The sequence below is a fragment of the Diceros bicornis genome, chromosome 4 (genome assembly GCF_020826845.1).
Source record: "Diceros bicornis minor isolate mBicDic1 chromosome 4, mDicBic1.mat.cur, whole genome shotgun sequence".
NCBI lineage: Eukaryota > Metazoa > Chordata > Mammalia > Perissodactyla > Rhinocerotidae > Diceros > Diceros bicornis.
The window spans coordinates 30357637-30371947 of NC_080743.1; the positions used below are offsets into that span (position 1 = coordinate 30357637).

At 40.3% G+C, this 14311-nt stretch overlaps 1 protein-coding gene across 3 annotated transcripts in view; it reads left to right on the top strand.

Moving 5' to 3' along the window:
• The first annotated feature begins 11537 nt into the window (after positions 1-11537).
• The window catches only part of ABCD3 (ATP binding cassette subfamily D member 3), a 75234-nt gene continuing 72460 nt past the window's right edge, over positions 11538-14311 (top strand). Inside the window, exon 1 of one of the 3 annotated variants that reach the window (XM_058538572.1) lies at positions 11538-11602. Coding sequence is in view for 1 of the 3 variants with exons in the window: in XM_058538571.1 (XP_058394554.1) it covers positions 12334-12443 (110 nt within the window). In the remaining 2 variants the exon portion in view is untranslated. Of the gene's footprint in view, positions 11603-12189; positions 12444-14311 lie in introns of those variants that run through there. The other 2 variants (XR_009219740.1, XM_058538571.1) reach the window with 2 other exon arrangements.

Sequence of the window (14311 nt, forward strand, 5' to 3'; positions counted from 1 at the left end):
GTATTGCCAAATTCCCCTCAAATTTTTTTCCATTCCCACAGTGATGTATGAGGGTGTCTGTTTGCCCCAGAGCCTTGCCACAGAGTAACATTGTCGGGCTTTTGAATTTTTGCCAATGTTATGGGTAATAAATGGACTTTAGTATAGTTCATTTTGCATTTCTCTTATTATGAGTGAAGTTGAACATCTTTCAGTATGTTTAGAGGCCATTTTTTATGTCTCTTTTTGTAAATTGTCTGTTTTTGCCATTTGCCCATTTTTCTACAGGATTTTTTATCTTTTTCCTTAAATTTTATAAGTTCTATATAAGTTAGGGATATTACCCCATTATCTGCAATGTAGGTTGCAAATATTTTCTTCTAGTTTGTCATTTGTCTTTTGACTTTGCTTTTGCTATTTTTTGACATGTCAAAGTTGTGAATTTTTTATTACTTATATTTATCAATTTTTTTCTTTTATTGCATCTGGATTTTTAGTTATAGTTAGAAAGCCTTTCTGATACCTAGGTTATAAAGGAATTCACCCATGGTTTTTTGTAGCATGTGTATAGTTTCATTTTTTACATTTAGATCTCTGATCCGTTTGGAGTTTATTCTGGTGTATGGTGTGAGGAGTGGATTTAAATTTATCTTTTCTCAAATGGTTATCCAGTTGTCCAAATGCCATTTATTAAAAATATATATATTTGCCCCAGTGATGAGAGATACTACCTTTATCATATACTGGATTTTTATATGCAGTTGGCTCCATTTATGGATTTTCTATTATATTCCATTGGTCTGTCTATTCATGTGCCAATACCACACTTTTAATTACAGAGGATTTATAGTATGTTTTAGTATTTGATAGGGCTAGATCCTTTCTTTTCAGCTATTCTTGCATGTTTATTTTCCCCTATGAACTTTAGGATTAACTTATCTGCTTCCACAAAAAAGCTCATTAGAGGGGCTGGCCCGGTGGTATAGCAGTTGAGTTCGCATGTTCCGCTTTGATGGCCTGGGGTTCACAAGCCCGGTGCAGACATTTGTCAAGCCATGCTGTGGTGGTGGCCCATATAAAGCAGAGGAAGATGGGCACGGATGTTAGCCCAGGGCCAATCTTCCTCAGCAAAAAAATGAAAATAGTGAGATGCTGCCTGCAGGAAAGAAAGAAAAGTATAGCTGTGCCTCTTTGCATACCAATGAGGTGTTTCAGAGAGTGGCAGCCTGCAATGTACGCCATGTTGATTTATGATAGCAAGTACATGTTTGGCAGGCTGAATCCACATCTGCAATTTAAATGACTAAATAAATAAATCTCATTATTTTTATGAGATTTATTAAACGATTTAATATAAGGATATAACTAATTAAATGTATCTTCCTTAAGAAAGCTATGCATAGGAAAGTGGACTTCACTGCCAATCCCCGATCATTAAGATGGTTTTGATTGTTTCGTTTGAATTTTTTGGTTTTTGTTTGCTTATTTTTTGCTTGGAGAGTTAGGTTCATCTTTTGGTCTATTTATTCTATTCTCTTGGTCTTAATTAATTGTTCCCTAAATGTCCCTGATAGCATCTTGGACCAGCTTTGTTCATAGTTTTATTTGTGCTACAGAAATGGATGGATATTTTTTCAACATGATGAAGTGTATGAACCTTACTCCTAAAGTCGGCCTCTTACTTAATGAGGAACTCGAGCAGCATGCGCGCTAAAGTCAGGAACAATAAGGATGCCTGCTATCTCCACCACTATTTAACATTGTCTGGAGACATTACCCAATGCAATTAGACTACAGAAAATAATCAGAGGCAGAAGAATTGGAAAATAAAAAGTAAATCTATCTATTTGCAGATGACATGATGGTTTAGCTGGAAAATCCTAGAGTAGGAATCTGCAAACTATGACTCACAGGTGAAATTCAGCCCTTCACCTGTTCTTTAAATAAAGTTTTATTGGAACACAACTATGTCTATTCATTTGTGACTTGTCTATGGCTACTTTTGCACTATAACAGCAGAGTTGAGTAGTTGCATTAGTGACCATTAGACTCTCAGCTCTAACATATTTACTCTCTAGTCCTTTACACAAAATGTTTGCCAACCTCTGCCCTAGAGAATCAATGATAAAATTATCTCAAACAATAAAAGAATTATGAAAGGTAGCAAGATATAAAATATACATAAATAACAACCAGTTAGAAGATATAATGGATGAGAGAACCCCATTTACAGTGGCAAGAAAAAAGATAAAGTATTTAAGAACAAACTTAACAAGAAATGTTCAAAACCTATATGAAGAAAATTATAAAACTTTCCAGAAAAACACAAAAGTAGATTTGAACAAATAGAAAGACATCCCTGTCTTGGTTAGGATGTTTAAACATCATTGGTATCAGTTCTCTCTAAGTTAATTAATAACCTGAATGCAATTTCAAGAAAAATTCTAATGAGGTTTTTTGTGTGTGTGTGTGAGGAAGACTTGCCCTGAGCTAACATCTGTTGCTAATCCTCCTCTTTTTGCTGAGGAAGATTGGCCCTGGGCTAACATCCGTGCCCATCTTCCTCTGCTTTATATGGGCCACCACCACAGCATGGCATGACAAATGTCTGTGCCGGGCTTGCGAACCCCAGGCCATCGAAGCGGAGCGTGCAAACTTAACTGCTACACCACCGGGCCAGCCCCTCTAATGAGCTTTTTTGTTAATCCTAAAGTTAGTATACCAGGTCAGCCAGATGCTAGGCCAGAAGATCTCAGCCTCATCCAAGATCTCCTGGCATGGAAGGGACTGTGCAGGCTGGGACAATGACACTTCAGTCACAGCTAGTGCAGATGGCAAATAAATGGAGGGCCCTCTCAATGCTTTAGTGATGTATTAGACACCAGAACTTCGACACATCCCAAAAAGAGGAAAGCCTGAGAAGATTAGGTTTATCTATTTGCTTTATATTTAAAAATCATCAAGAAAATATAATAGGTTCAAAAATAGTTCTGTGACAACTGGATATCCACATGCAAAAGACTGAAATTAGACAACTACTCCATGCCATGTGCAAAAATTAACTCAAAATGGATCAAAGATCTAAATGTAGGAGCTAAAACTATAAAACAATTAGAAGAAAACATAGGGGGTAAATCTTCATGACCCTGGAGTGGGCAATGTATTCTTAGATATGTCACCAAAAGCATAAGCAACAAAAGAAAAAATAGATAAACTGGACTTAATCAAAATTGAAAACTTTTGTGCAGTAAAGGACATTATCCAGAAAATGAAAAGACAACCTAACGAATGTGAGAAACTACTTGCAAATCATGTATCTGATAAGGATCTAGTATCCAGAACATATAAAGAACTCTTACAACTCAACAACAAAAGGACAAACAATCTAATTTTAAAAAGGCAAACGTTTTGAACACATATTTCTCCAAAGAAGATTCACAAATGGCTAAGAAGCACATGAAAAGATACTCAACATCATGACTTATTAGGAAAATGCAAATCATTACCACAATGAGATACTAATTCACATTCACTAGAATGATTATATTAAAAAAAAATAAGAGATGCTGGTGAGAATGTGGAGAAATTGGAACACTCATTCATTGCTGGTGGGAATAGACAATGGTTCAGCTGCTGTGGAAACCGGTTTTGTGGCTCCTCAAAATTTAAACATAGAATTACCATACGTCCCAGCAATTCTACTCCTAGGTATATACCCCAAAGAATTGAAAACAGACACTCAAGCAAATACTTGTACACACATGTTCATAGCAGCACTATTCACAATAGCCAAAAGGTGAACACAATGAAAATGTCCATTAGCTGATGAAGTGGATAAATAAAATGTGGCCTATCCATAAAAATTATTCAGCCATAAAAAGGAATGAAGTACTGATAAATGCTACAATTGGATGAACCTTAAAAACATTATGCTATGTGAAAGAAGCCAGACACAAACGTCACATATTGTATCCATTTATATGAAATATCTGGAATAGATAAATCCATAGAGACAGAAAGCAGATTGGTGGTTGCCAGATGCTGGGGGAAGGGGACAACGGGGAGTAACCACTTAATGATATGGGGTTTTCTTTTGAGTTGATGAAAATGTTTTAGATCTAGGTAGAGGTGATAGTTGCACAACGCTGTGAATGTACCAAATGCCCCTGAACTGTTGACTTTAAAATAGGTAATTTTATGTTATGTGAATTTCATCTCATTAAAAAATGTTCTTAAATGTAATAGATGATTTATTCACATGGTTAAAAACTTAAATGGTACACATTTATTCAGTGCAAAGTTTTCTTCCTGCCTCTCACCCCTACTCAGTTACCTTTCCTGAAGTCAGGCAATATTAACAACTTCCTGAGTATCCCTCCAAAGATATTATATTCATCTATAAGCAAATAAGTACACATTACTCCCCCTACCACTCCTTTTATGAATAATAGTATACTCTACATACTATTCTGCTCCTGCCCTTTTTTCTGCTTAACATTATATTTGAAGATCATTTCATATTAGCACATACAGAATTGCTTCATTCTTTTAATGGATGTATAATATTCCACTACATTTATTTAATCAGTTCACCACTGATGGGAATTAAAGAACGTTCCCAATTCTTTGCTTTTACAAACAAAGATGCATTATACCTATGACATTTCACTTATGTGAGAGTACATCTACGGAATCGATTCCCTGAAGTAAATTACTGGGTAAGAGAGTATGTGCATTTTTAAACTATTTTTCAGCTATTGACCAATTGTTCTACAGATTGTACTAATTTACCTGCCTCTCAGAAATAATAATAAAATATTACATAATGTGTTATCAAACTTTGGGATCTTTGCCAATCTGGTAGGTGAAAATTGTATTTTAGTGTAGTTTTATTTTGTATCTCTTATTATGTGTGATGAAAAGTGTCTTTTCATATGTTTGAGTCATTTAAATTTTTTATTCTATGAACTATATTTCATATGCTTTACTCATTTTTCTATTCAGTTTATGGCCTTTTTCTTACTGATTTGAAGGAAAATGTACCACTTGTCTGTGAACCACTTGTCTGTGAAATGAAGTGCAATTTTTTCCTATAGTTTTCATTCTGCTTTGTTTACAGTGGTTTTTTTGGTCATGAAGAAATTATTTTTAAGTAGCCAAACTTATCAAATTTTTCCTTCTATGGCTTCTGGATTTTAATACTTGTAAAAATCTTCTCCCTGCCAAGATTATAAGATAATTATTTCACGAATAATTCTTTCATGTTTTCTTCTAAACAGTTTTATGGTTTCTTTAAATTTCTTTTTTCTTTTTATTCATTCTTTAAGCAATTTGGAAGTCATTCTCTTGATTCTGTTCGGAGTAAGAGATATGGATCCACTTCTTTTTTTTCAGATGATGTGAGATTAAAGAAAAATCAGACTTGGCCCCTTCCCTTGTGATGGTTACTGTCATTTAAATAAATAAGCATTATAGGAGCTGTGACAGACATCTGAACAGGGTACACTGGGGACACTGACGAGAAGAAAGGGGAGTCCAGAAAAGCCTTCACAAAGGAACATATCCCCAATACTTACTGATAATCTGAATTAACATTCTGTACCCTTCTGGAAACTCTCTTCTATCTTGACTTCTGTGATCCTCATGCCTCCAGGTGCCCATATTACCTTTTTAATTATTCTCATTGTCCTGACTCCTTCTCCTTCCTCCACCTCTCAAAGGTAGCTGTTTCATAGGATTATATTCCACTTCTCAACCACACAGTCTTCTTTTTAATTCTTATTCAGTTCCAAGGATTTATCTATTTTGTATATGGAAAACCTCTAAATCCATATATATTTTTTCAAAATGTGCATTTGAAACTTATTATATTTGGAATTCTATATTTATTTGATTATTTGATTAATATCTGTTCCCCTTCCAGCCTGTTCTGGGTGACTGTTATGTTTTTCTCACCCCTGGCCCTAGCACCTGGTACATACTAAGTCATTAATAAATTTCGTATGAATAAATGTTTAGTATTGATCTTTTTTCCTAAGAACTAGGTCTTAATCTTCTGATTAACTGCTGGGCATTTCCACCAGGCATTCCTCTTAGTACCTCAAAATCAATTTGTTCAGTTTAGAAAACATTTGCTGAGTGCCAGCTATGTTCCAACACTGTACAGGGCCTGAGGATATACCTACTCTAAAGAAAGAAAAGCACAGTTGGGTGTGCATATGTTTGTAATCAGTATGATTTGCTTCATAAAAGTCACACATTTCATGTCAGTTATTTTTCCAATTAATTGCCCAATTTAGGCCCTTATTAGGAAATCCAGTATCTTACTCTTGAGGCTGCCTCTCTCACCTAATTCACCAAAAACCATAGGAGCTAATTCAGCCCAAAAAGGTTAGACTTATTTCCAGATAAGAGAGGGAAAGGGAACTGAAGCTTCCACGTAGTTGTTGACCGGATATTTGGCTATCAAAAATCTTTGGCTGCTAGCTGGTGTTGCCGTTGTAGGTTGGCTCTCCTCAGGCCCAAGTATCCTTGCTCCTCTGCCACGATGTCCTGGATGCACAGGTTGTAAAGTGGCTGAAGCACGGACTCCCAAGCTTTCTCTATGCTAGGGCTTTGTTTTCAAAGAACATAGGTAGTTCCTAGGAAACTGAATTGGGATGGCCTCATGGCTTAGCCATGTACTGTGCTGGAACCAGCTTTCCCTGTGGTCACGAGGCTCTGTTGTTGAACTAGTTCACCAGCCCAGACTTTCTATTTCTCCTACAAGTTTCTTTTTAGGACCCTGAGCCAGTGAGACAGGACTATCTCAGTCTAATAGAAAGGTTCTAATAATGCTGAACCTCAAAAAGAAAGAGGTTAAGATCTCAGTCTCTTTCCTCCCAGGAGGCTCTCCTGGGCAAACTTTCCCAATACTGGTTTGGGCAAACTAGGGCTATTTGGAGGAATGGTCTTGTCAGGATGTCCTGTTACATACTTTCCTTGGTGCAACGGGCACCTAATTCTCCTTCCATTTGTATCAGTAAGAGGGGCTTCTCAAGTGACTCTTTTGTAAGCAAAGAGGATCTGTTCCTGGTAACTTGAGGAGTTTACCTTGTCCGAGAAATGACTGGCAGTTTCTCTTACAGAAAAGTTTTAAGATCTGCCTCCCCAGACACCCTACTATACATTAACAGAATTATATCTGAAACAGAAGTAGTACAAAGGATGGAGTGATTAACTTAGTAAAGGGATAGGGGAAGCGGGCAGAAAAGACAGTTTGGAGTAGGAGACCATCAAAACTTTGTTTTAAAGGATGAACTGAGTTGGAAGTGAGGATGTTAGGGCTGGAAGGGATTGGTATTTCAGGTAGAAGGAACAGCATATTCAAGGCAAGAACACAGAGGCGAATGGGAGTGTGCATTTATCTCCTGGGGCAGAGGTAGAATACCTCTGTTGGAGGGGAAGAGTGCCAAGATAGGAATTCAGAGAGGTAGGCAGAGCTTATGTCATAATGGCCTTTGTGTAAGATGCTAAGGATCTTGGAGTTTATCTTGGTGATGAGGAATTAGTGACGAATTTATTCATTTGCATCTCATTATCTTCCCTGACAAGCATGTGCCACCTCTGTGCCCCTGACCTCTGGCAAATATCATTCTCCTCTCAGAAACTCAACCAGGAAATCTCAGAGTCAATTTAAAATTTTTCTTCCCATTAAAGAACAATCTCACCCATTTCACCCAATATGAATCCACCAAGTCCTTTCTGTTTGCTCTGTGCTGCCCTCAGATGTTCGTGACCTTTTACCTAGATTATTTCAAGTGTTCAAACTGGTTTCTCTGCTTGATGTTTCCTCCTCAATCCATCCTGCACACTGCTACTAGCGTGATCTTTCTTAGAGAAAAGCTGAGGTCACTATCCTTCCCAAAAACCTGCAATACTCCCTCTTACATGCAGAATAAAATCCCACCTGGTTAACTCGGTGTGTTAGATCTTCCACAAGTTGAACTCCATTAAACATTTCAACCTTTTCTCTCATTTCACACCCCTTCTTGAACCTCCATCCACACCACTTAATCATCTTCCTGAATCAACTTTGTATTTTCTTGTCTCGGTATCTTTGTTTCTATTATATCTTCTCTTAAAGTTCCTTTCCTCCATCTATTTTTCAAGGCTTGCTCCAAATCACATCTGCTGCATAACAAATTAACCCAAAATTTAGCGGCTGAAAACAATGGATAAACATTTATTATAGGCCACAGTTTTTGTGAGTCAGGAGTTTAGGAGCATCTTGGCTGAGCATTCTGGTTCAGGACTGCTCATGTAGGATAGTCATCCGAGTCTTGACTGAGGATGGAAGATCTGTTTCTCTTGGTGGGAGTCTTCAATTCTTCCACAGGGCTGTTCGAGTGTTTTCTGTGGCAGCTGGATTCCCCAAGAGCAAGCAATCCAAGAGACCAAGGCAGAAGCCACAATGCCTTTTATGATCTGGTCTCAGAAGTCACTTACCATCACCTTTGTGAAAAGTAATAAACAGAAACCTCATTTAAAATGGAGTTGGGAGGCCAGAAGTGGGAGCTCTCATGTCCTACCATGATGGCAGAGCCCAACAGGAGGAAGAAAGACTTCCTCTTCTTGCTGGCAAGAGCTCAGCCAATGATATGCTGTCACAATTTAGCCAATGAAAAGTCACTACACTTGGAACTCTCAATTCCTCCAATGGACTCTTTGTTTACAATAGCCTACAACATCCTCTTCCCCTCTGTAAAAGAATTTCTCCTCCCCTTTTTGCTGGGAACTTGCACATGACTTGCCATGGTTGCAAATCCCAAGTTGCAATTCTTTATTGATCCTGAATAAACCTATTTTTGCTGAAGAAATAACTGGCTGTCTATTTGTTTAAGGTCAACACCTTCACCATACTCTTGGTCACACAGACCAGCTCTGATGTGAGGGAAATTACACAAGAGCATGAATACCAGGAAGCAAGGATCATCAGGGACAATGTCGCAAGCTGGCTAACACAACAGCTCTTCAAGAGGCCTTCTAGATTCCCTGTCTCCTTATGCCCCTCTCCTCCCTGTTCTCAATAGCTCAAATTCTTTGAAAAGCAGAGCTCCTTGAGCTCTCTCAATACGATCACATTTCCTTAATTATTTAGTATTATAAAGTGTGCACCTGAAAAATCTCTTCGGTTAATTATCAAAAGACATCGTTTTGAGGAACCTTATTCTCTAAAATTCTAGACTCTCAGGAACTTCGTTGTTTGGAACTCACATTACTGAGAACAGAACATCCCTTTCTTGTCTGGTGGATGTATACCATCCAAGTCACTTTCACTTAGAGAAGCAGCCTCAATTTATAACGCAGAGGCTCAGATAAGGAGTTTTTGGACACAATATTCTACATTAATCTTAAATTTATGTTTCTAAGGAAATAGAACCTCGAGTTGGCTTCTCAACCCAGGTCTGATATTAACCCCTTTACAAACCCCTTTACATACAGATCTGATTTGCTCAGAGCCTATTAACTACTATTTCATTTAGATTCTACCGAAACTCCTCCCTTCCCCTAATATTATAATGACTCCTTTTTCTTCCCCTTTTTGGAGACATGCCCACAATTCCTCTGCTGTGTGACATCCTTTGCTGCAGCAAGTTAATAAACCATTTTGTTGAGTTACAAGTTTGTCCCTGGTGGTTTTTATCTGATCAGCTTTACGAACAGCTAAACATATTTGAGCTCATATTAACTAATTTCATTTTTTTAGAATCACCCATGCTTCTTGAACAAGGGTACCTTTTAGAGTATCTTGCCTAATGAGTCTTTCTTACCTTTCCTCTGAACTATAGTCTACTTCCTAAATATACCTTTCCTCTGAAATATAATCTATTTCCTAAATAGACTATTTTGGACTAACCTTGAATGCCCTTCCTTCACTGCTACAAACTCCAAGATGATACAGTCACTTTCTCCCAAGATTCTTAACACTTTTGCATTGCTCTGCAATTTATTAGTGAATTAGTAATTTTTCCTCTTGTTCCCCTAAGTGACTCCTTCTCTGGTCCTTTAGAATTCAGCTACAAAATCACCTTCTGTGTAAAGCCTTAACTGGAAGCTCTAGACAAAACTAAGCATTTTCTCTTTTGTGCTATTTGGCACTTACCACATTTATAATTTTTTTTTCATGTTTTTCTTCTCTACTAGCCTTGGGAAAATAGAGATTATGATCTGTTCATCCTTGTACCCTTGGTGCCATGCATACCTATTTACCTAAATGTTATGTAAGGTAATGAAAATGTCTACATGGCAAATGGAGAATCCTGTAGAAGCTCCACTTTAGCAAAATTTAGACAGTTGAACATCCCTAAACACACACACACACACACACCCCATCACTATATCCGGTTCTAGTGATTCTTGTAATCTGTAGGAAATTACCAGTTTAGATTGACAATACACCTAGGAAACCACTATTTTGTGGGCTATGTTAACACATGGGCTACTTTTTACGTGTGTTTATTATGCAAGGTTTTATGTACTTATTTTCTGACTGATACACTTGCTTTTCTCCAGTTTCCTCAGCTGAAGACAGGCACTAAGTTACTGTACATACACCAGCCTAAATGCTAGGAATAACTATTTCTGCATCATAGGGCCAGACAGGAGAAGAATACTATAATCCGTAAAGCCCTTCCGATTCTGGGAGTAAGGCCAGGATGAACACAACGCACGATTGTTATTTCTGAATGTCCCTTTGCAAAGAACAGTGTTTCTAAAACTTTTTGTTTGATCAAACCCACATGAAGAAATACATTTTATATCACTACCCGGGACACATAGATACAAAAGACTGGAATAAAAATTTCTCAAAACAACTCCGTTACACGTGATGCGCTCAGAGATTTTCCTATTGTGTTCTTTTTTCCCCTGGATTTCAATGAAAAAAAAAGTAGTGGTTTCCATCTACCAAACTGATTTCACAACCCCCATGGTTTGTGACAAGAGATTCTCACATATCAAGGTATGTGGGGTAACTATTTGGGTTCAAAACTGATTCAGCTTGAACTAAAAAGCCTGACTTGGCCTATCAAACATACAATGTACATCTGCTTAACCACTAAAGTAAAGAATGCACTCTCTTAAGAATGCATACTTCCCCTCCGACACCCTATTGGTAACACCCTGTTGGTCACGTCCAGATTAGTCCCTTTCCTAACATGATGGTCATGTTGATCTGCTAATTTGCAACTGAATACCGCTTTGAAATCTTCATGAAAACATATCCTGGGTGTGTTTAACATGTCTTCTTTATTCTAAAAAGATGTAAGATTGCACTGAAAACCATGCTTCTAGGGAACGCTTTCTGTGGCCTTCCCGTGTTACAATCCTCACTCCGGCTCAAGTAAACTCACCTTCTCTTAGCTATCCAACGGTTATTGGTTATTTTACATAGAAATTTGGAAAACGCTGGCTTGGAACAAGGTTTTCTTTTTTTTTGAGGAAGATGGGCCTTGAGCTAACAGCTGTTGCCACTCTTCCTCTTTTTTCTCCCCAGAGCCCCCGGTTCATAGTAGTATATCCTAGTCATAGGTCCCTCCAGCTCTTCTCCGTGGGACGCTGCCTCAGCATAGCTTGATAAGCGGTGAGTAGGACCCCGCCCAGGATCCGAACCAGCGAAGCAGAGGCCGCCAGGCATAATGCGCGAACTTAACCCTGCTGCGCCACCCGCCCACCCCTGGAAAAAGGTTTTCGATTTGTAGTCATTCTTCCCACATTTCCCGACACCTCTTAGGAGTTCCGGTCTGTTGTTTTCGTCTACTTGATTACTGCGCCCTCGGTTCTGTGTAAATGCTCTGTGATGGGGCCGTTCCTCTTCTTCCTGGGCTCCTTTAAGAGGGTGGTAACGGCCCATCACCGGGGATGGGGGGGGCGGGGTTGGAGTGGCAGGTCCCACTAAATTCCTGGGGTAGGCCAGGCCCGCTTTCCCAGTTCCCGTGAAAGCCTGGGCGTGTGTGCACGAAGGCGGGGTACAGAGGCAGCAACCAGACCCCGGAGGAGTGACGAGCAACGGACCTCTGCTCGCGCCTTCGCGGCGCCCCGGTCCCGGCGACCCCAAGAGAGTCCGCGCGTGCGCAGAGCGCGTCCCAGGACTGTTCCGGCCTCCGTGACGCCCGCGCGCGCTCCCGCCGAGCCAAAGTCCGAGGTGGTCTCCGGCGCGCGCACGGCGCGGCGGCGCGCTCCAGGGGGCGGTCCTGCGCGGCCGGCACCGCCCTCACTTCGCGCGCTCTTCTCCTCCCAGTCTACTCCGCGCTTCCTGCACTAAAGCGGTCTCTGCCGCGTCCCGTTCCCCGGCTCGCTCGTGCAGGCGGTGCCATGGCGGCCTTCAGCAAGTACCTCACGGTGCGAAACTCCTCGCTGGCGGGGGCCGCGCTCCTGCTGCTCTGCCTGCTCCACAAGCGGCGCCGCGCCCTCGGCCTGCACGGGTAAGAAGGCCCACGGCCGCGCCGCTCTCCCGGGCCCGCGCGGGCGCTCGCCGCTCGCCGCTCTCTCTCTCTCTCCCCCCGCCCGGCGCCCGGCACCCGGCGGACGAGTTCCTTTCCCCCGCGGGGTCAAGCGGGGCGAGAGCCGGCTGGCCTGCTGCCAGGCTCCAATGTCAGGGTGTCCCCGCGGGCCTGTCCGGCCCCTCACTCTGCCCCGGGAGTGCGATGTTTCTCCTGCGCCCGCTGGCAAATCTCTGCCTCTGCCCGGAGGCTGTCGCCCGCCCACCGCTTCCCCAAACCACCTCCTTTCTGTATCAACTTTCTGAGTATGTTCTAGTTGTGCTATCTCATCTGCTGACAGACTGTGAAGGATTTGCGTTGTGGTCGTGTGTGTGTGATATGGGGATGGAGATTGGACTTGCCAGGCGAGAGGCTGTTGGCTGAGGCACTTGGACGAAGGTTTGCACGATTCCCTAGTGGTTGCTGTTGAAAGACTCCAGGATGGTTCATGTGAACTATCCTGGGTCCACTTGGCAAAATTGCCTTCTAAAGTGGTGTCCCCGTGGAGTTGGTCAGTGAACGCCCTGGCATTTCATCCGGAAAGGCTGAAGGGGTTTTCCTGGTATTTGGAGAGCAAGGTTCTCTTCCCAGGGTCTGCGGGGGGGGAAGGTGAAAGTGTGCTTTAGGTGAGGATCAAGATCCTTTTTGATTATGTTCCACTACTTCCCCTGGAGAGAATTTTGATGTTTAGGTTTAACTTTGGGAGATTATAAGATTAGAGGAAGGGAGAGAATTGAGTTACTGTTGTGGGATTACAGACGTAATTTTTTATTTGCCCGGAGACACTTGCCTTCAGCAAATAAATGAGGAAAGGTTACTTTCCAAGCCTTCTTGCTAGTCACTGGAAATTTCATATTGCATCTTGGCATACTGCTCTCATGCATTTTACTTCATCTCTCTGGGCAGATACTGTTGCCTCCTGTATTTGATTTGCCTAAAATATCTGGTTAGTAGTAGACTTTGGACTAAAACACTGACAAGTGGCCTTTCCATCAAGTTTTCACTAACCTTCTCCTACCTTCCTTATCTTACTGAATTCTGGAGTCGTTTCATTTCCAAATCCGCTTAACAGAGTTAAAAATGATTTACATCTTTGTCTGGACAATACAGCACCTATTCACTTTGCTTTAAAAATGATTTATTCTGGAAAATATGAACAAATTTTTCTATTGGATTGTGTGCTTTCTGAGCTCCCAGTTACAAATAGAAGTTATTTGTTATCTGGGAATATGCCAATAGAAAATGTTGAATGCTGTAAGATATCTTTGAATTACATTTGCAGAGAAGTGTTTCAGTGCATAGAACAGGTGTTTTATTATGGGAGAGGACAGTCCTAACAGCTCTGGCTTACTTTTATGATTTAAAAAAAAAATTGCTTTATTGGAGTATTACATATAGAAAAGTACACATATAAGTGTGGAGCTTGAAGAATTTTCAGAAAGAGAACTCACCCGTGTAATCAGCACTCAGATCTGCACCCAGATAAGAACATTATCATCATCCCAGAAACTCTCTTCATGTCCCTTTCACTCACAGCTAAGGTAGCTACTGATGTATAAAACCAGAGATTATTGAGTAAGGAAAGTTTTAAACATAATCTAATGGGAAATAGTAACGAAACGGTATAATAGAGTCTGTCTTATTAAATAATTTTAGGTGTTTATTCACTGTAAAATGCTTTAAAAATCTCTTTTTGAGAAACTTTGTAAACTTTTTGAGTTAAATTATACAACAGTTAATTTACTGAGCAAAAGATCGTTGTTAATCTTTTGCATTGGCGTGAGTAAGGAAAATCTTTCTTTTACACATTA